Source organism: Mandrillus leucophaeus, unplaced genomic scaffold, assembly GCF_000951045.1.
Source record: "Mandrillus leucophaeus isolate KB7577 unplaced genomic scaffold, Mleu.le_1.0 Scaffold685, whole genome shotgun sequence".
Taxonomy (NCBI): Eukaryota; Metazoa; Chordata; class Mammalia; order Primates; family Cercopithecidae; genus Mandrillus; species Mandrillus leucophaeus.
Genome location: NW_012107419.1, coordinates 730,166 through 753,946, shown reverse-complemented (window position 1 = coordinate 753,946; position 23,781 = coordinate 730,166). Strand labels below are relative to the sequence as shown.

The following is a 23,781-nucleotide window of genomic DNA, read 5'->3' as shown; positions in this document are numbered from 1 at the left end:
ATTTTTTAAACATCACAAATATAATTATTACAATTACTATTAAAAGTTGTTACAATAATGTGATCAGTGTTAACCAATGTTGTTTTCTACGTGGATATTTGGTTTTCTCCAAAAATCTTAATGGATGTAGATAATTTATCCCATAGATAAAATTCTTAAAAGTGAAGATTAAGATATTATTATTCAATTCAGAAAAAAATAAGTAAATCTAATGGCTGAAAAAATTTAAATGTAGCCAAAATCATTTAAAAACTAACTGATTTATAAGCTCTTCAGTGAGTGATGTGTGTGAAAGAGGAAAATTAATTTTTTTATAAGGAAGAAAATACATTTTAATTTCTGTATGCATGTGTATATATATAGTATTTTTATATAAATATGCGTGTGTATGTTATAATGCACATACATATGTATAGTGCATCTACAGAATTTTACATAGAGAAGAAAAAATATCAAGCATGTTATAAAAAGTACAAAAAGTAAGCTCTGGAAAGATCATGTGTGATAAGGATAATTGCTTTTAGGTTTGTAACGTAATTCTGATACTGGAGTGAATACATTTGGTTTTATGGAAAGTTTGCTTAAAGGATTGTTATGTTCATGAGATGGTAAGAAATATCTTTGTAGTTGAGCAATGCATCATAAGCATCTCTTAACTTCGGTAGTAAAGCCTTGGGGAAAAAAGGAGCTCGTCTGAAACATCACTGTATTATCTCCCCTTTTCCAGAGAGTTCAATAGCCAAGAAAGTAGTAAGATTACAGAGGAAAACACCACCCTCCCTTCTCCCAAGATCTACTGTAAATGGCTTTTCTCTCAATTGCTGTATTTATCCAAACCACATGGAATAGATATGGCTTCTTTGGGTTATTTGCAGAAATTATTACTTTTAATACAAAAAGTTAAATCAATATGGTCACAGTCTTATAAATTTTATTGATTTTGTAAAATTTTTAGTCAACAAGACTTAAAGATAAAAATGATGATATTAATTTAGTTTCTACTAGATTTTGCTGTGGTATATTCAGTATGATTATAGTCAGGTAGAATAAATTTATTATTAAAATGAAAATCACATTGAAGATATACAACACTGTTATAAGAAAAAATAACTTTCAACAGCCATAAAAAGTTAATGCTACATTATATTTAATAAAGATAGCTAATATAATTCTTAATTATGTTTCTGGTCTGCTTTCTCTGAATATACTATAAGTTCCATTGAGTGCAGGATTTTTGTCTGTGACATATCCCCAGGGCCTAGAACTGTGCCTAGTACATAGCAGACGCTCAATAAATATTTATGAGTAACTGAATTTCTCAATCAATTTTATTTAGCAATAGCATATAGTGTTACAGTATATCAACATATAAATAACAACATACACAAAGGACAGACAACTGGAAAAACAATAACACCATATCAATGTCAATCAAAATGAATTATATCCAGTGCTCACTCTCAGCCTTCTTCTATATCTAGATATAGGTATCACATATATTAAAATGTCTAGCCAATTCCATCTGTATTGGGAGTTTTCAATTGAATTTGGGGATAATTACATGCAGATGCCAACATCTTGTTTATCTACAAGGGATTTCTTTCATAATGAAGGAAGTGGAGGGATATTACAGGTCCTGGACTACCATTTTCAACAAAAGCAAATTGAAGGAACACTTTCAGAAACAGGATTCTAGTATATGTCTTTTTGAATTACTGAATGATTATGCAGTTGCAAATACCAGAGGTATTATTTATATAAAGATTACATTTTCATACAAAAAGACAGATGCTAGTATTATACTATTTTGATAGCAAAAATATTGATGACTTTACTGTCAAACAATATATAACTTTACAGAATATCCTTTATATATTTCTATATATAGATATATATAGAAAACAGTTGGATTTTTTTAGTCATTTTTAGTCTTTTTTTGATAGCATGCTTCCTGGAAACTAGCCATGCTTGCAAAATTAATTCAGTATTTTGGTTTTAAGAATTATTTGTCCAGTCCCTTTAATAACAGGGATGGAAAGGAGATTCTCTATATCATACATGTAATGCACATTAAAACACTTTATTTCACACAGAACAGGCAAAATTCCAAGAGATCTTTAAAGAAAACAACTGTATATATTCAGAAAACAAGCACACAAATTCCAAGATATTTACTTATAGAAAATCTACCCTTGGAAATGGAGTGATATAATTCCATCATTTACGTACAGTGACCTCATTTCAAGATAGGGGAATTGATATGTCAGAATCGCTAAATGATTCTTTGTCAACATCTATTTCTTGAGAAAGATGAAGATTAATTCTTCTTTTTTTCTAGTATCTCAGGAAAGTCACAGAACTTAAAAAAAATTTTTTTTCTGGTAGTCCAGAGTTGGTCATCCAAGAAGAATCCCACATGAAAAATAAGCTTAAATTTACTACACTGGAGAACAAGACTTGAGCCTTAGTTAGGAATGGTCGAACAGCGTGGAACTCTTTTCTTTCTTGATCAATTTCTTAAAATAGGATTCTTCATCAGAGGCTGAAAAGAGGAGGACTGTACTGAAGTATGACTTTCCATTACTGTGTCTTTTTTAGGAAAAGAAACATACATATATATATATATTGCTTTCAAGTCCCATGCAAATATTATACAATTAAGTTAGAAGGTTTACACAAAAACTCTGTTGGTTGGTTTGCATTCTAAAATCATAAACGTCTGCTGAAGGCTTGTCAGATTACATTAAATTGCTGACTGGTGATGCAACACGGTTAAAACTAAGTGCAACATATGAAGGCTTCTCTCTGGCATTTTCATGCTTTAACCTTCATATCATTTTTGGGAACAACTCAACATTACTAAAAACCTGAAACTAAAAATGACAAAAGCTAAAAACTAAATTACATAAAATACTTCCATTTATTTAGAGTAAGATTTCCATAAATAATTTAAAACTTGTTTTGCCTAAAGAGACGTGAACTGAGTATATGTAACTTTAAATGAGATAGAAAAGGTCACCAATTGTTGATCTCTTTTGACTAGCGTTGACTTTAAAGGGCATGTTTGACTTTAGAAGAGAAAAATACATAAGATATTCTATTATTTAAAAGGTAATTTCATCAGAATCTCTTTGAAAAAGCAGTCTTAAAATTTAGAGGACTTTTCACTTTGTGATGTGGCCGAATGAAGCTATCGTATTCTTCTTAAATTTTAGAAGTTCAATAAACTATAATGTGTACTTCTCACTGGTCAATGAGAAAAATAATCGGTGGAAGAAAACCCTTTTCTCATTCAAAATAAAAATAAAATTAATTCCTAAATCATTTAGTTGTATAAATCATGCTCATTAAAATCTTCACAGTCACATCTTTGCTATTGTAAACAGGCAATACAATCATTATCCAATGATTAAACTACCTGAAAATTATAATTTTAAACACTATTATTATTACATTGGCTTTTTAAAAACATAGTAACAATAATAATATGTTTACTACTGGACATATTTATGTGATTGGTGGTTGACCTTTGTCATGTTCACTGTTTTGTGCTTTAGGGTCTTAGCATTTCATACATTTCCAACTAGAGTTTGACAGTCTCAATGTGTAACATCTGAGCATTTTTCCAAGAACAACAATGTGACAAAAGATAATACAAATAAAAGTACTATATGTACTCAAAGCTTAGGACGAACCTATTCAAAGCCTCAATAGGCTTTTGTGGATCAGAACACCCATGTCACCATTGCTAACAGTCAGCTTTGCCCTCCCTGCTCACCATCGCTGGGAGTTAAAATTGCCTGTGGACAAAACGGAACACCATAAAGCATAGACCAACACTTACCATAATTGTGGTTACAACCACTGTTCTGTTCTCAATAGCGGCTGTGTCATTGCCAAGAGTTGGTACATCTTGAATCAAGACTAACTTATCCATATCATTCCAGTAACCAACCTGCCAAATAGAGAACATGCTTGAAAACATATTTTAGAAGCATTTACTCTAGTTCTTCTTAGAACAATGAAGAGTATGAATAAGTAAACAAACAAAACAAAAGCCAATGGAAAAGAAAAAGTGATTGGAAGTGTTCTTACTTGCTCATGAGCCAGTTTTCCTGGTGCTAAGGATCCTGTCTTGTTACATGTTTGGAAAATTTACTGTTTACAATAGTGGAGTGGCCAAGAGATTGGGAATGGGTGATTCCAAAAGGAATATGAGCACGGAGCATTATTTTATGCAGATCCCCTCCTCTAGTGAGATAGACTGGTGCCCCCTAAATTAATTTGTGTGACTTTATCAATAAAGTTACAGGTTGTATAGTAAAGGGAATGGCCAGATTTATAAGAAGAACATGTATGGAATATTTCCAAGCAAAAGAAACCTACATATTTTTAAAGCAAAACAGGAATGGTTTTAGGTTTGATATAACCTAGCCACTAGGTAACAATCTTACCATTTTTTGAAATGCTAACTGCATCAGAGATGAATATTAATGGTCAATGCTTTTGCTTTCAAATATTACATTTAAATTTGTATTTTTTCATTTTAAATTATTATTGTTTTATTTAGAAGTCAAACACTTTTTCTTAAAAATGAATTAAGTAATTACTTAAGTACTCTGTAAGTAGTAAGCTACAATGGACTCTTAATGGAAATTTAGGATTCTTTGGTTTTTGCAGACCATTAAGCAATAATAATGGCTATTACATATTGAGTGCTTGCTCTGAGGCAGACAATGTACTCAACGCTTTTTAAAAGTATACATCTTAAAGTGAATATACATAACAAGTATGGAGTAGGGACAATTATTATCCACATTTTAGAGAGGAGGATTCATTTTAGAAGGCTAAAGAAATTACACAAAGTTACCCTTTAGTAAGGCCAGAATTCAAAACTCAGGTCTCTATGACACCAAGTCTACATGCTTTGCTGTTATGCTACACGACCTCCCAAAATGGGTGTTCATTTACTGCTTGACAAACTTCTTTCTTGAATTTCTTGATTCAGTTGATAAAACTCATGTCTCCAATAAAATGTATGCATTTGCTCACTGGTCTGTATTCACTATTCTAATGTTTTAGAAGTCTCACTTGCTTAATCCAGGTTTCTCAACTGCCATGTTAGTATTTATGAGCATATTAAAATAGAGTAAGCATTAATATGTCAGAAAGAGGCACTAGATTATTCACAAGTGTTGCATATATAATTCAATAACAAAACAGATGGAGAAAAAGACTTTTTATTAATATGGCTTGCTACACTTCTTATTTTGATCCAAAATTAGAAGTTCAGCAAGTTTTTTCAATAGTCTATGTGAATCAATTTCTGGTTGACATTTATTAATAATTATATGATAATTTTAATTTAAAACAAGTATATATTTGAGACCCACCCTCTCCTCAATTCTTATGTGTACTTAAGTTAGTTGATTCTTGTTAACTCTCCTTTCCATATGAAGTTATATGACATGAAAAGGGGTTTTACAGTTTAGCACTCCATTAAAATGCACCCATCCTGAAGAGCTCATCAGCCAATTTCCAGGAGAGACAATTTTTCTTTATGAATGAGTCCCACAACAGAAAGAATCACAGATCTGGGATACATTTTTGGAGAGTACCTAGATATTGGCAAGACCTTGACATTTTGCATTTAAAAACTAAACCATGGGTTTGCAGTTATTCCCCTTTTAAAGACAAATGATTCAGAAGTGCTGGAAAATTAAAATAAAAAGCAAACTTTAATTTTTTGCCTTATATCTACATGCAATTCTGGTTAAAAAAAAGAGAAAGTCATATTTTGTGATATGGGACCAATTAACGCTAGATTTCATGTGGACCATGGGCTTATTTAGAACTAAGTCTACACAAGGGGTCAGTTCCTAAAGAAAGAGATCCTAAAGTTTGCACCCAGACCTCACAGAAGATGAAATTTCTCTCTCCAGTCTTCATAGCATTTTGCATTTTATTAAGAACTTTTCCCATGACTGATTTCATTTAACAGGGAAATGGATATTTTTCCTATAGACAAAAAGTGGGTGAAAAGTCATTTTGTAATGCTAGAGAAAAAATATGGAAGCATTTAAATCACTAAATTGATAAAGGATGTCAGAAAAATATTAATCTTCTTTGAACTCCTAAAGGTGATTTGTATGCAAACGTAATTATACTAAGATATGTGAGAAAATGTGTCTGTATTTAGGATGGTCTTGGCCTAGAACAGAGAAAAGATAGGAACTGAGCGGCTGTGAGGAACTCCTATTCTACTCAAAGTTGGTTCCTTGGAGAGCTGCTTTGACCAGACCTGCCCTGAAAAATCTGGCCTAATTCCCACACCAGCCCTAAATCCCTATAGGCAATGGGACTGATGACGTTTCAAGATCTTGAAACCTGAGTCAAGATCTTGAGTGATGCTCTAGAGCTGCAGGAATTTTAGTTTCTACTGAAGCTCCACCTCTTTCTAGCTGAGCATCTCTGAGCAGGTAACTTAGTTTATTTGAACCTTACTTTTCGATAGAAGGAGAAAAAATAGATATCTTATTTTTAGGTTGTCATGAGGATTGAATAAAAAAATGCACATCAATTTTCCATTACAGTGTCTGGCATATAATGTGCTCTCAATAAATAAAATTTTTGCAATTAAAGATTTCTGAAACCATGCAACTCTGCAGCATTCCCTCTGCAGCCCTGGATGGGGGTCACTGGAGTGATAAGAAGATTCCACTATACTTAGGAGCTGGGACTTCAGAAAGAGCTTTGTGGCTTCTGCTTAATGAGACTCTCAATCAATTTTCCTGTTGCAGAAGTCAGACAAACTGATGGGTTGACTCTCTGATCTGTTTTCAAAGATAGCTCCCTTGCTGGCAAGTGTTCAATTTACAAGAATGATTGCTCACTTCTCAGACATATTGCCTAGTTTCACCAGCATAGTGTCTCTCATGGTAGCTCATTTTTAAGTTTAATATTCCTGACACAATGCCCGAGTTGATCATTGCCACGGAAAAACGAAGATAGATGAGTCTACACCATTTTATACTGCATATTTCTTTTAGGAGCCTTAGATGAATGTCAGCTGGGTGTGAAGATGTACTGTTCATCACTCTCCCAACTTATTCCTTAAGTTTCTCTTTGAAAAGTCTTAATTTTTGTTGCCATCATGGTTCAATAGGCTATGAAAAGATTCAGTACTATGAATAGCCCACTTCATATTACTTATAGTTAGCACCGGCTTTCTTTTTCCACTATTCTTTCTCTTATAGGGAATGATTTGATGTTCTGCACTTAAAGTTTTGTAAAATAAGTAATTGTCATTTGCATTTTAAAAGATTCTGTTTAAATCGCAAATTTTGCAAGGTCTGGTGTATGGCAAGGAGGTGAGTCAGTCTTACCTTTGTCCACCTGTTAGCATTTAGCATTGTCCACCTGTTAACATTTTTAGAGGCCTGTGGAATATCCTATCTGCTCCCCAGCTAGCAGAGGATCTCTGCTTAAAGCTTGCCTCTTTTTTGTTGCTGGCTGTGTGCTGGTAGAGTGAGCTCTTCTTAACGTCTCCTTCCCTTGCTTCAGTCAATCTCCTTAGAAGAGCCTGCCCTGAGGTGCAGCTGGGCCCCCCGGCTGCTGTCCATCTCCTGCCACTCCTGATCTGGATCAGGTAGGCTCCAGTTTACCATGTATTAGCTGGCAGCCTCCACACAGGCTATGCCATTAAGAAGATGGAAATCTAGAGATGGTTTCCATGGCAGCTCCAAACTTCTCACAGATAGAGAAGCACACCCATATCGTAGTCTGAAGCAAAATGCAATTAGGAAAGCCTTTGCTATTTTCCATGTATCACCTTAACTTTAATGGTCCTGCCTCCAAGCCTTTCTTCAGGTTGTTGCCCCTTCCATTTCATCCTTCCAAACTCTAACATCCTGGCAATTTAAAATCCCACCTCCCCCATACAGCCTTCCTTTATTTGTTTTCCTCCAGCAGGAAATCATCTCTTCCTATGTAGATCAGTAAGGGAGAAAATACTAAGAGTTAAATATGTTTTCTCACTTATGGGCTTTGGATAAGATAACTCATTGGGCCATAATTTTGTCATTTATAAAAAAGAGAAATACTACTACTCAAATTATAGGTTTGTCATGAGGATGGAATCATGCAAAGCACCAAGTCCAGTGCTTAGGACACAGCAGGCATTTCATAAGTTGCAGTTATCATTATTACATAAAAGCATGAAAATATATTTTGGAAATTTTTTTAAACAGCCAAATACAGCTTTTAGATAAGGTTAACTTGAGTATCTGTTTCCCTGAACATCCTAGTTCCTAGATAACAGGAATGTTAAAAATTACATGAGTTAGCTACAAAACACTTATAACCAATTACTGTGGTGGGGCTGTATGGTTGCACTGTATAAACTACCTCTTGAATGCTGGGAACACTGCTGTTATACCTACTCACATCTTACCACTAGCAGAATTATCTTCCCAAATCCAGGAACCTAGCACCAGCACCTTCCTGAACAACTTAGATGTTTCTTTCCCTCTCAGCCTAACAATAATCTTACCATCCCTCTTCTTTCTCTTTTGCTCATTGAAATTTATCTAGTTGATTACTTCAAGAACACCCAGCCTATTCTAAATATGTTCACCCGTTAGAAGTAATTTTTTGGTACTTGCTCTAATAATTTCGTAAATGACTACCTTGAGGTGCTTATGTCTCTTTACTGCTTCACGTTCTGTTCTGCAGAGCCAATTTTGTTTTGTGGGATTCCTTTTGCTAACCCCACCCAAAATATTGCATCCATTTTGGATAAGGGATATAAACAGTGTATAAATTAGTTTGTTTCAGCTTGGGCATACTACTAAATATCAATTACATGACACACACATTTATCTCAGCATTGGTTATAAAGACAGTACTAAAGTATTTGTAAGTACTCACAAAAAAGGGAAATGTCCAGCCATCTTTCTTCTGTATGCCTTTAAATGTTACATACAAGCTAAGTAAACAGAGAATTCTGTTTTTCAGTTTGATTGTGGCTCACCTTTCTAGGTCCTGTGCTTTTCAGCTCAAACACATCCATTGTGTAATTGACTCTACGTCCATAGTGGTCAAACTGAACATTCCCTGTCAGCCCTTGAATTCGAACCTAAGTGAAAAAGAAAACCACATGTGTTCACTTGCAATTTCACTTATAGGAATTTCAACTTCATCTGCTGGGCTTACAACTACTTAAAAAAGTGGAACTATAAACTATAAACAACTAACTGAAATGCCATTAGGTATTTGAGCTATTGGGGTAGAATCTGAAAGAGGAATATCAAAGGGATATATAAGCAATTTTGCTATACCCCTGGAAGAGGAATATGTTTTATTTGTTTTTAATATTATAAAGTTTCCATTTTTACTAGAAGAATCCTCCCTCAATTATAAAGTATTTTTATAGGAATCACAATTTTTTTATGGTTACTTTTCAGTTTTATTTGTATATCCACAAAATGGATTAAATAATCCTGATACATATGCCAGATCCTATTCTCACCTTGCTAATATTAAAATTAAGATATAAGAAGCAAAAACATATAAAGACATTTTTGAAAATATTGAAATATATTTTATTCCAAATTTCCTTTTAATTTGCTTTTACCTATGTTTTGAACCTGTGACATTTCAGAACATTTAAAATGTAACATTAAATATGTATATATTACCTTAATTATTTGAACAAATAGTGTTGGTGTAATTATAAAAGACTGAAATAAACTGACTAGTTAATCCAAAGTTACAAAGCAATTTGAAGATCTCCAGAGGTAGTCATTATTTCTGGTTCTGGAATGTCCTGGGACCCAGGTGGGCTTATACTTCCTGAACCCCTTGTGGTTCAGGAAGTGGCTTATACTTCCTGAACCCTAGCTAACCTTGTGGTTAGCTAGGCCCACGTGACTCTTTCTGACATGTGAGTTGTAAATAGGCAGGACAGGTGATATTATTAAGCCACAGAATTTAATTGCCAGTTTGAAATGTGCCCCCAACTATCCATTTCCCTTTGCAGAATTCAAGATGGTAACTGCTCTGCCAGTCTATGTCCTCAAGTGACTACAATTAGCCAAGTGCCCCTGCTAATCTAGCATATGTCTGAGTAAGCAAAGCTCCTTTGTTGTTTTAAGTCACTGAGATTTGGGTTATTACAGAAACTTAAGCTAGCTTATCCTGACTATGCATCCACATAAAATGTAAACAGCAAAATTCTACCTTGTATTTTATCTAGAAATGTCCCAAAAATGATGGCTTGATATATTTGAGTAGCAATTGTAATATGTATTTGTGCTTGGATAAATTAGTCTGTTTTTTGAACATTCAACTAAAAGAAGACCATGAAATGAATTGAACTTAAATAAAATTGTGAGTTACCTGTTTGAGTGTCCTCTCCATGTCAATTCCCTGGCCCCATGGAGCAGCAGGATTTGCCAGACAATCCCCAGCATTTCCTCTCCTTGAGATATCAATTTTCTGCCTCCTAAGACTTCGGAAAGTTTCAGCCATCACAAGGACTCCATCATAAGTCAGAGCAGAGGTGTACTAACCAAATGAAAATGAATATAATGGTAAATGTTAAAATCTTATTGAGTGCTAGAAATGGTCTGGGGTCTTTGTAAGTTTATGACATAAAGCACCATTCTATCTGAAGGATGGTTAAATTACTGATAATTAATTGACTCTAGCTTCAGAAATTTCTATTCTTGCTTTAATATAAAGCCTGTATACCAAATCTTATCATCCTGACTCAAAAAGGAGAAAAACCATTCTGAAAAATAGAAATTCTAATAAAACAGTTTTCCATCAGTTGGTAGAAGAAAGATCCTTAGGCAAGGTCTTTCTGTTGTGTCCCAGTACAAATAGGTAATGTATCAAAGCCTAATGCAGCTGTGTAATCTGCCTTGTAGTCAGTTTCTGTGCTTGAGCCCCAGGAGGGCTGGGCCTCTTAATCTTTTCCTCCTCTAAAATGCCTAGCAAGGTTCCCTGAGATTTAATATAAGTTCATGGACTTGAAGTATATATCTTTGTTTATTCTCCCAGAAGAATGAGTGGAATTGTTTATTGTTATTCAGAAATATGATGCCAGAAATAACATCTACTTATTCAACAAATGTGTATGCATCAGTGACTGTGCTAAATAGGAATGAATATTGCCACACTACACCCAATGAAGGTGCACAGGAAGGCAAAGTCATTTTGTTAAGTTTTCGATATAACCTGGGATCAAAGTGGAGATGTGAAGGATAGATCATCTACTTCTGTCTGAGAAAAGAGTGAGCTCCCCTCCACCTCTGAGAAAAGATTATTAAGGTTAGGAGAAAAAGTGAGGAAAGGTTGAGATAAAAATGTAATTTTCTAAATATAAAAATAAATCAACATGGGATCGCTTTTGGCAGACATTTATTGGAAAATTCCTGAACACATGGAAATGGGGCACAATTTTCTGGAAGCATGACAGATCTGCTTATTCAGCAAATGTGTATGTACTAGTCACTGTGCTAAATAGTGTCAACTACTAACTACTTATCATGACAAAAACTACATTGTCTCCTTTAGAAATTCCATATGGTCAGTTCCTTATAATTAACACCTTCTATGCCTGTATGAGCAGTAGGTTTGTGCTGTAGGAAGTGGAGGATGATCCCCTTGATTTTGTGCTTTCAAATGAAGAAAAATCATTTGAAATTCCATTTGTAGAAAGTAAACTTAGGGCCGGGCATGGTGGCTCGCACCTGTAATCCTAGCAGTTTGGGAAGTTGAGGTGGGTGGATCACTTGAGTCTAGGAGTTCGAGAGCAGCTTGGGCAACATGGCCAAACCCCATCCCTACAAAAACCGCAAATCATTAGCCAGACGTGGTTGTGTGCACCTGTAGTCCCAGCTACTTGGGAGGCTGAGGTGGGAGGAGGATTGCTTGAGCCCAGGAAGTCAAGGCTACAGTGAGCTGTGATCGTGTCACTGCACTCCAGCCAGAGTGACAGAGAAAGAGCCTGTCTCAGAAAAAAATAAAAGAAAAGAAAGTAAACTTAGGCAACATGGGCATGAGACACAGCAGCCACCATTACAGGGAAGAGAAAAACTAAAACATGGATAAAATAAGGAGCATTAATTCTAACAAAGAACTGTTCAATAGTATAGGATATAACTCTTGTATTAGAAGGATTTAAAAGAACCATGTAAATTTCCTATATATTCCTCCAGGACTTGACAAAACAAGCTTCTGGAGAGACATGCCCTTCACAATTATTGGGATGGGGTAGCTGAGAAAAACTAAGGTGTTTAAGCAAGGTACTACACCAAAAATGAATGTGCCTCCTCCCCTGCCTGCACCCAACACATCTTTGAATAGAGAAAGTCATCAAATCATCTTTTTTTGTTAAGGCAAGAAAATAACAATGAGAAATAAAATGAATCTTGCTTAAGTCGCAAAGGGCAAGAGAAAAGTGCAATGCTAGTACTTGAGGACCAAAGGAGGAAAAAACAAAAATATTGTTGCTTTTTCAACAGGAAGAAAGAAGCTGAGAAGAGATGGCACCAAAAAGCAAACACACTTGCTGTGTTTTAAAAAGTGCATTCATTTTTATGAAATATGTGAACCAGAAAAAAGAGCAGGTATCCCACAGAGTGGTGAGAGTAAAGGAGACATTCAGCCAGAGTGGCAAAGACCTGGGATTTGACAGGTCATAGAGCTGACAGATGGAAAGAAGCAGTAGTTTAAATCAGTTTTACCTTTTCAAAGGATGTAATTCTTTTCTATGTGTCTTACTGTGCTACAATCCAGGGAACCACAATTACGGGCAGATAACTTCTAGGTGGCACCTAGAAAATTCTTACTAATCATTTCATTTTTAGGCAGGGTAAATAGTGCCCTATAGTTATTTACTGCTCTGATAAGTGATTAGAATGATGAAATGATTTCATTTACTAAGATTTATAGATAACAAGACAGAATTGGGCAGAATCATGGTGCAGTAGAAAAAGTATGGGATTAGAGAAGAAAGAACTGGGATGAATTTTAATTCTGTGACTCATAGGTTTATGGGAATATGAAGCACATTTTCTTGGCTATAGAGTATAAAACAGAGCAAAATGAAATGAAACAAGATAATAGTGACTCTCTATTATGGTTATTATGAGGATGAAATTTCATATCATATCTGAGAGCTCTTTGAAAAATGTACCAGACTCTAGCTAGGAATCATGAAGACTACAAAGATGAGTATTTGATGGTTACTGCCCCAGAGAGTTTATAGGAGTGAAACAGTAAGTGTGCAAATAATTATATTAAATCCCTGATGCGAACTGCCCAGTGAAATACTATGGAGAGTACAGGCAGGAAGGAATCACATTTACCAAAAAAAAAAAAAGATTTCATAGGGAAAGTGGAATTTGAGATAAAGCCTTGGAAGGTGGTTGGATTTCGACAGGTAGACATGGTGGTGGAGGACTTTTGAGGTAAAAGCATGTGCACAGGGAGTGATAAAGGGTGAGGAAATGCAGGGGCAGCTCACATTGGCTGGAGCATCAGAAAGGGGGTAGAGGGTCATGCAACTGTAAAGTCTTGATTGGCCTATAAAATGGAAGACCTTGATTCCAGGAGATTTTTTTAAAGCAGGGAAGTGACACGATCAGAAGTCATGCTTTTAATCTTGGTTGAAAAATTGAACACTTAAGAGTACAATTTAATTAATTATAATCAATCCTCATTATTTGTGGATTCTAAATTTTCAAATTTTCCTCCTTGCTAATATTTATTTGTGACTCTTAGATCGATACTTATGACACTTTTGTGGTTATTTGTGGAACTGTGTAGAGTGGTGAAAAATTTGAGTAACTAACACACAAGGTCCCAGCTGTGGCTGCACAAGGAAACACTGTCTCCTTGTTTCTACTCTCGTACTGTAAACAAGTGTCCTTTTTGTGTTCTATTTAGTGCCATGTTTTCTGCAGTTTTGTGCTTTTTGCTGATGATTTCACTGTTTAACATGGCCCAAAAGCATAGTGTTGACGTGCTGTTTAGTGTTCCCAAGTGCAAGGAGGCCGTGATGTGCCTTATGGAGAAAATGTGCATGTTAAATAAGCTTCATTCAGGCATGAGCCACAGTGCTGTTGGCCAGGCGTTCAATGTCCATGAACCAACAATACATTAAATAAGGTTTCTTTAAACAGAAACACCCGTGAAACAAGGTTATGTACTGAACAGTTGACAAGAAGTTTGTAACCAGAGGCTAGCAGAACTTAACCCTATATTACCCCTGGGAGCAATAGTTCTATATATACTTCTTCAGTATTTAAAGAGACTTTATAGAATATAACTACTGTGAATAATGAGAATTAATTGTACTGCATTTATTTATTAAATGGCTACTGAATGCCTAGCATCATGCCAAGAGTTGTGAATGATGAGACGATTATATAACAGAGGCCAAAGCTATAGCATAGACGAGTCTAGTTGGATATAATCAAATAGGAGACATTAAAATAATTATATCCTGTGTATCCCATGAATCTGGTCCCTGACTCAAGGACTGCCAACTAACATATCAATTTAATAATTTGCATGTATTTATCTGTAAAATCAAAGGATTGGACAACCGTGCTTGACCCATAGTGGACATCCATTTAATGTTCTGTTTTGAAATTCTGTGATTTTATAGGGCAGTGAAGATGGTATGCCGAGCTGGCAAAATTCCAGTATTTCTGAGAAGAAATTAACATAGCCACTATGAAATATTATAATTAGAAAATAGAAGCAGAGCTAAGACCTTTTAGCCTTAGATCGTGTTTTTCCTAGACTTGAATTTCCAAATTACATATAAAACTTTTTACTGGAATACACTGTTAGTAATAGATTAACAAATGTTGATGATGGTGCCTTATTAGGTAGGGGCTCAAACCACTAAGTTGGAGTTTAAGAAACATTATGCCATAATTTAACATGAGGTCTAAGAAAGTCATCTATCTGTTTAGTTTGATCAAATATGCTTATGATCAGAAATTTGCCAACCTTTTCTGAGCAAATATTAATAGCATATTTTCACAATATCAGTCAGAAAACAATTAAAACAACCAGATTTTTCACTGTTAATTAGAAAGAGAACTTTTGCAGAAGCTTGTATATTTTACATTTCTGCTAATTTCCTAATTTGCCTACTGATTGTAAATCACTTCATGAAGATTTCTGTGTGGAAGAAAAGTTACAGATGCTCTTTCACATTTGAAGTATTTAGTTAGCAATTAAAAAATATATATAATTCTGCAAGAAAATTCATATGTATAGTACTGTAATAATAATAGTAAAGTGCTTGAGCTAATGTCTAGCAACTCTACTCTTAAATACAGAAATTTAGAAATTATTAAGTGCATGTGCAAGGCAGTTATAAAGACAAAATGCTTTTTTCCCATGCCATACTATGTTTGGCAAAATGTTACTGGAAAATCCGTATAATAAACTTTCCATCTTAAATTTTGAAACTATCAGTAATACAGTAGATAAAAATAAACAAATACCTTTGGAGGAGTCTCAGATCCTGGATACTCTCTCTGATCTAGTTTCTTCCAGCGATCCATTAGTTTGATTACCATAGGTGTATTAAAATCTACCAACTGGAATCCGGTAACATTGGCTCCACCATGTATAAACCTCTCAAGAGAAATGTCCTTGAATCCCTATAAAAATTGATACAAAGATTGTTAAATTTAGTTTATTATACATGGCAGCTCTTCAATAGTAACATAAATTAATGGCCTATACAGATTAAAAGATTTTAAATAAAGCAATGGCTAAAAATGTGGAAAATGATAAAGAAGATGTGGAAAATCTAACTATATCTATTTAGCTGTTAAATTCTGTAATTCAAAATCCAATAAATGAGACAAAGATATGTTTTTATTTCAGTCCAAATCAAGTATTTCTTGAATGCCTCTGATTGCCTTTTATGAAGTATAAAGGGGGATAAAGGAGATAAATATGATTGCATCAAAAAATCTCCTGTTTCTCACTAACTCATTCTATGAAACTAGTATCATACTGATACCAACATTTGGCAAGGACACAACAAAAACGAAAACTACAAGCCAGCATCCCTTATGAACACAGATATAAAAATCATCAACAAAATACTGCACACCAAATCCAGCAGCACATCAAAAAGATAACTCACTGTGATCAAGTAGGTTTTATTCCAGGGATGCAAGGATGGTTTAACATATGCAAAGCAATAAATGTGATTCACCAAATAAACAGAATTAAAAACAAAAACCATACGATCCTCCCAACAGATACATAAAAAAGCATTTGATAAAATGCAACACACCTTCATGATAAAAATCCTCAAAAAACTAGGCATCAAAAGAACATATCTCAAAATAATTAAAACCATCTGTGACAAACCCACAGCAAATGTAATTCTGACAGGGCAAAAGCTTGAAGCATTATTCCTGATAACTGGAACAAGACAAAGATGTCCACTCTCACGACTTGTATTTAACATAGTACTTCCAATCTTAGCCAGAACAATCAGGAAAGAGAAAAAAAAGGCATTCAAATAGGAAAAAGAGGAAGTCAAATTATCTCTATTCACTAATGACATCATCGTATACCTAGAAAATCCTAAAGACTCCTCCAGAAGACTACCATGTCTGATAAACAACTGCAGTAAAGTTTCAAGATACAAAATTAATGCCCCCAAATCAGTTGTATTTCTATAGCCAATAACACTAAAGCTGAGAACCAAATCAAGAACTCAATCATATTTAAAATTGCCACACACACACACACGCACACACACAATATCCAGGAATGCATTTAACCAAGAAGGTTAGAGACCTCTACAAGGAAAACTACCAAACACTGATGAAATAAATAATAGATGACACATAAAAATGGAAAAACATCCCATGCTCACGGATAGGAAGAATAAATGTCATTAAAATGATTACATTGCCCAAAACAATCTACAGATTCAATGCAATTCCTATCAAATTACCAACATTATTTCTTGCAGAATTAGAAAGAACAATTCTAATATTCATATGGAACTAATAAAAAGCTTGAATAGCCAAAGCCATCTTAAGCAAAAAGAACAAAGCCAGAGGCATCACATTATCTGACTTAAGACTATACTATAAGGCTATAGTAACCATAACAGCATGGTTTTTGTACAAAAATAGACACATAGATCAATGGAACACAATAATGAAACCAGAAATAAAGTCACATACCTACAACCAACTGATCTTTGACAATGTTAAGAAAAATAAACAAGGGGAAAGGATACTCTATTCAATAAATAATGTTGGGGAAACTGACTGGCCCTATGCAGAAGACTGGACTCCTACTTTTCACCGTATACAAAAATTAAGATAGATTAAAAACGACATAAGATGTGAAAATACAAAAATCCTACAAGAAAACCTGGGAAAAACTCTTCTGGATATTGGCCTAGACAAAGAATTTATGACTAGGACCTCAAAAGCAAATAAAAAAACAAAAATAGACTAATGAGACCTAATTAAACTAAAGAACTTGTGCACAGCAAAAGAAACAATCAACAGAGTAAACAGCCAACCTACAGAATGAGAGAAAATATTTGCAAACTATGCATCTGACAAAGTACTAATACTCAGAATATATAAGGAACTTAAATCAACAAATAAAAACCAAATAACCTCATTTAAAAAAGAGCAAAGGGCATGAACAGATACTTCCCAAAAGACAACATACAAATAGCCAGCAAATGTGAAAAAATGCTCAACATCACTAACATCAGAGAAAAAATTAAAACCACAATGAAATGCCATCTCACACCAGTCAGAATGGCTATTATTTAAAACTCAAAAAATAACAGATGCTGGTGAGGATGCGGAGAAAAGGGAAAACAGAAAAACTGCAACTGTTGGTGAGAATTTGAATTAGTACAACCCCTATGGAAAACAGGATGGAGATTTCTCGAAGAACTAAAAATAGAACTAACATTTGACCTAGCAATCCTACCACTAGGTATATACCCAAGGGGAAATAAATCATTTTGTCAAAAAGACACCAGCACTCATATGTTTATTGCAGCAGTATTCACAATAGCAAAGTCATGGAATCAGTCTTAGTGTCCTGTGAAATGGTAGTCCAAGGGACGAAAGCAAGATAGGCCATTCATGGACTTCTGTGTGGCAGGAAAAAAGATGGTGACCACCAGATGGAGCGAAGAAGCGGGGAGGTAAGGATGCTATCCCTTCTTGCCTAGAGGTAGTTGTCAAGGATTCAAAAATCTGGACAATTATTTATTTATTTATTTATTTGTTTGTTTGTTTGTTTGTTTTTCTCTCTCTCTCTCCCTCCTTCCTTCTGTCTCATCTATCATATCTATTGTCTACACATTTTCTATTATTTATCTATCCGTGTATGTATGTATGTATCTATATCTGTCCATTATCTATCATCTATCTATTATCCATCACCTGTCTACCAATTATCTGTCATTTATCTATCTTCCATGTATATTATCTACCCATTTATCATCTTTGTTTTATACCTGACTCCCTACAAAGTGTAAACCAGACAATAGCAAGAAGAGAACAAAAAGCATAAAGGAAGTGAATTAATGAAGCCATAGGTATTAGCTCAGAGAAAAGTAAATCACACACACACACACACACACACACACGCATGAACACAAGTTCATTTGCTTTTGTAATTGCTTTTTTTTTGTTTTCTCTTAGTATTTAGTAAAGGTTCTTTTGAAAATATGAATATGCTTCAATTTGCTGAGAGAATGAAGGGAGAGTGTTTTGTCCATTTTTTGGTGGGAATAAAATGTGTAGCAATAATCCTGCAGTTAGAGTAGGAAGCAATGAGGACTTGGAGTTGCTTGTCTGTCTTAATGCACCTTGGCTATGGTTTTGGAGTCTTCAGATTGTTTCTTTCCTTTCCTCTTCCCTCCCTCCCTTCCTCCTCCTTCTCCTCCTCCTTTTTCTTTTATAATGAAGTAGATTGTCTTCCCAACCAGCATATATGCATTGCTGTTTGGCTATCTAAGAAAAAAATATATCAGTCTACTGGCAACTGAGCAAAATTGCTGTCAAAGAGGCCCAGGTATATGAGCTAACAGCTATTATATGCTGATCTTATTATATGCCAGGTATTGTGCTAAGCACATTACACAGATTATTGATCTAGTTTAGTTTTCATAACAAGGTTATGAGATAGATCCTATTATTAGCCTTATCCTATAGATATGAAAACAGGCTTGGGGGGTGAAGAAAAACTATTCGAAGCCATCCAGCAAATGTATGGTGGAGCTAAGATTTCAGTCATACAAACCACCTCTTGAGTTTGTCTTTTTCACCTTATACTCCTGCATATTCTTACACAGAGGTGTTTTAAATTTTATTAATTATCATAGTATCTATAGGAAAGGCAGTGTGATACTGTAACCCCTGGAAAAGCCCACACTTTGAATTCCACTTCTGTTACTTTCTAACCTTATAGCTTCCACATTCAAAATGAGAATGAGAATGCTATGGTATCCAGCACATCTGGTTTGAATTCAGTAAATGATCACTATTATCAATTAAGTCACTCAACAAATATTTATTTCATGCCTATTATATGCCCGCTAATTTGACAGTTCATCAGTTACATTCTCATTTTGTTGATAAAGAAGCTAGACACCAGAAAGTAAGCCTATGTTTCTGAAATGGGAAAAACACTGTCCATCAATCTCCAGCTAGTAAAATGTCAGTTGAACATTTGTTTGCTTCTATCAGAGTATAGGGCAGACCCACAGGCAGGCAAATGATTCCAATGTTTTCTAAAAGCCACAGTAATTCAACTATTGCATTAGCTGCTAATTGACGACATTATTATTTTCTTTCAACCATGGCTGAAATAGAAGGTCTGCCAAACCTTCTTTCATAGCGTTATCCACAGCTGCAGGATAAAGAGGCAAAGCTGCAGCCTTCAGAAAAATCATCTGATGTAAAGTCTGGCTGATAAATAATAGTTCACATTTCTCAGAGTCCATCCTGTTCTTATGCTGAAAGTAAAGGAAAACATGGCCATGTCTGATTATAAACCCTTTTCAGTTATGCTTTGAATGAATGGTGGGTGACTCAGTTAATTTCAGCTATGTCTGTTTTGCGCACAGGCAATATTTTTCCTTTCATATATTTTCTTACAATTTCATATAGAAAATTGATAGGATCTAGACTGTGAAGCAGTTTTCTCAGAAACATTTATTTTAGTGGACATTTTGATTTCAGTTTCTATCCGAAGAATATAGTGGAACTGAGAGTTCCTGGGCAACATTGTAATAAAATTATTCACTCCATAGTCAGGAGGAAATTAGTAGTTAAGTGACTAAGTAAATAATGTCCCTGAGGGCAGGGGGAGATCAAGGGAAAGGCTTTCTACTTGTTAAAATGGGCTACTACTTTGCTTGGATTTCACAATGGTTAATTACCCCTCTCTAGAGTAACATCCAACTTGGTTTTTCTTTAATTTCTATTTGTAGTTCATACATCTTTTGGGGGAAAATAAAATGTTTAAAATTATAGGTATCAGATATCCTGATGACTATGTAAATTTACAAGTCTATCATCTTATCACTGTTTAATAAATGCTCAATCTTTAAGTTTTACTTAATTTAGGTAACATTTCTGCTGTATTTTGCATTTCAGGTTCATAGGTTGACTAAATCATATGAGATAGCTGCGGTGCAATTAATGGAAGGAACGTCAAATAGAATGGGGGAAATTGCTCCCTTACCATGTTGTAAAAATTGGTTAGTTAAGAAATTGACTTAAAGTATGTACTTTCCATGTGCATGTAGATAGATGGTAGAGTCAGACATGCTTAATGCAGAAAAGTTAAAAAACGGTAAGTGCAAAAGTAAAACAATGTCGCCAAGTTGATGGAATCTTAACTAGGGTCACTACACTTCAATAAAAACGTGCTAGACTGCAAATTCTGGGAAGCATGTCTACTCTCCATTCTGAAACTAACCAGACACCTAAATGTAAACAAGTCACTTTGCTTTCTGTATCCTAATGTTTAATTTCCTTTATGTTCTGAATGAGGCCTGAATGGTGTATGTGTGTGAGATGGTGGAGGATAGGTAAGAAACAGGTTCAGTTCATCTTTAATTATATATATCCAGAACATTTTGTAATTTTATATCTTTTTAATGATTGAGCCAGGTGTTCTCCTAGATGTAAATTAAATAATACTTTATAAAATAAAAAAGTCTAAATGAGAACAAGATTCTAAGAATTTGTCTTGCAAATGGGACAAATGTCAACTGTTCTTTGTTGCTATTGGTGGCCATATTTAAATTATTTGACTGCTAGAGGAGTGAATATCAATACAGAGCAATGTGTTTAATGCTAGGTCCCCCGATGGGTGCTGTGGGAGATGCTTAAGTAAATGGTCACTTGGTGGCATTATTCCCTAAGTTGTTTATTTATTTGTGTATTTATTCTTTGCAATCAGACAGGCCAGAGCTTCAAACTTTTCTTTGAGAATTCAGATCTGTGAGATCCTGGCTAAATTACACTGAACCTCATTTTTCTATCAAAAATCTTTTTTAAGGCCAAATTAAAGCAATTATAATAACAAAAACAATTACAATAACATAAACTGGGTGCTAGAGGATAAGCAGGAGTTCAACAGATAAAGAATAGGGATAAGGACTCTTTTATAAGGTTAAAGAAAGAGACATTATTCCTGCCTTCAGTGAACTTGCAGTGTGCTAATGTTTTATTTGCAGTTGTGCCATGGGATGTTGGACAGTACCTGGTACAGAGGGGGTATAAAATAATAATTTGATAAATGAAAAAACAAGAATAAGTTCTATACTATGAGTACACAGGTACTCAGGGTAGTCTGAGAACCCAGAGAAGAGACTATCAAAGTGGATATTTAGGGATAGCTTTCCAGAAGTGACTGTAACCACTGACTGGGATTGGATGGGGTAAACACCTCCTGATAGAGATAACAACCTAAACAAAGCTGGGAAAAGGAAAGCCGCATTAGGTGCCTGGGAATTAGTTTGATCTGAAGAAGGGATAGTTGTGGGGTGGAGTGGGAAAGACTGGGGTCAAGTAGGGACAAAATCTTAAAGGGCCTTGTGCATTAAGTTCAAGAGTGCAAATCCTTTTTCCTAAAATACTTAAGTAGAGCAGTGCTTAGGTTTTGAATGCTTACTCTGGAAGATGGTGGTAAAAACTGGGGCAATGACTCAGAGTTGGCACAATATGTCATTTGGAGAGACATTCAAACTCTGAGGAGAAGTGAGACACGTATTAGCAAGTAAGTTTGGAAAACCCATGGGGAATCAGGTCATGAAAAATATGATGTCTTTTACTGTTTTTGCAGCCTGAGGCCAATAAAAAATTTAAGCAAACAATATCATCATACTTGTCTTTAAAAAATAACCGGCAGCTAAATGAAAGAAGAACTAGGAAAGAGTAAGTCTAGGGGCAAAGTAGGGAAGCAATTTTCTTACATGAATCTCTAAGAAACAGACTAGGATAAACCAACTGACAGATAAGATTTTCCTGCCTCTACTTCTCTGGGAAATTTTTGGAACAGAATTTAATCTATTGCGATATAATACGCTTTCACCAGTACCTCTAGATGATGGGTTTAATAAAACATACATGCACCCACATACAAATCCCATATAGGACATAGAAAAGAAAAAAGAATAGCAGCAATCTTTCATTTCTAACAAGTTTTACTCACACTTAATATCCAATTGTTAAATATAGTGGCAGAGATAAACACAGAAAAATTTCAAGAATCAGGGCGGGGCATGCCCATTCAATTAGATATCAGGCATAGCTCATACTATTCAGATGATGTTAGCTCCCTGTGGACCCTCTTGGACCTTCTGCAGGTTCAGGCTTGAGTATTAAGGGAAAGGATTTCTACTTTTTTTGGCCTGGTTTGAGGTGAGACGCCAGCACACTGCAATAGCTCCAAAAGCTAAGATCAGAGGGGCATAGAATACATAAATGTATTCTCATTTTATCAGGATAGAATGATGAAGGAGATTGAATGGCTGTTAATTGAAGAAGAAAAGTTCAACTTATAATGACAAGACAATTTAAAATAATGCCAGAGAGCATTCACAACCTATTTGCATCCTTATTTACAAACAAATTGCCTATTATTTTGTTTAAGTATGTGAAATCTGCTTTCTGCATTTCAGCCAAAGAATTTAAAGACCATTAGGAAGCCAGTGTTTTGGTGACATTCCTTACTTTGTTTCTTGGTTTAAAAGATTATCATTTTTAAAGAATCTAAAGAACACGTATATTTAAACTCAGTTTCTCCAGAGAGTTAACCTTGTTTTTATCATTATTATTATTATTATTATTGTACTTAGAGTTCTAGGGTACATGTGGATAACGTGCAGGTTTGTTACATATGTATACTTGTGCCATGTTGGCGTGCTGCACCCATCAACTCGTCATTTACATCAGGTATAACTCCCAATGCAATCCCTCCCCCCTCCCCCCTCCCCATGATAGGCCCCGGTGTATGATGTTCCCCTTCCCGAGTCCAGGTGATCTCATTGTTCAAATAAGGGAGGTCCTTGACTTTTATAAAAATGCATGTTTGTAAATTCATGACCCAATTTCATGCATCACATATTGATGTCTGCTAAATTTCATTCTTCTCTTTTTGGTAAATATGGGTTGGACTTCATACCTTCTGCTTTTATATTCTACATTGTGACTACAGAATATTTTAAAT

General features: G+C 34.8%; 1 protein-coding gene across 6 annotated transcripts in view; it reads right to left on the bottom strand.

Moving 5' to 3' along the window:
• GRIA4 (glutamate receptor, ionotropic, AMPA 4) overlaps positions 1 to 23,781 on the bottom strand; it is a 392,568-nt gene that overhangs the window by 71,952 nt on the left and 296,835 nt on the right. For 5 of the 6 annotated variants that reach the window (XR_001008469.1, XM_012002387.1, XM_012002385.1 and 2 more), the window contains 4 exons: positions 15,534 to 15,692; positions 10,399 to 10,566; positions 9,032 to 9,136; positions 3,845 to 3,955 (listed from right to left, as the gene is read on the bottom strand). Coding sequence is in view for 5 of the 6 variants with exons in the window: in XM_012002387.1 (XP_011857777.1) it covers positions 3,845 to 3,955; positions 9,032 to 9,136; positions 10,399 to 10,566; positions 15,534 to 15,692 (543 nt within the window). In the remaining variant the exon portion in view is untranslated. Of the gene's footprint in view, positions 1 to 1,310; positions 2,543 to 3,844; positions 3,956 to 9,031; positions 9,137 to 10,398; positions 10,567 to 15,533; positions 15,693 to 23,781 lie in introns of those variants that run through there. The other variant, XM_012002389.1, reaches the window with a different exon arrangement.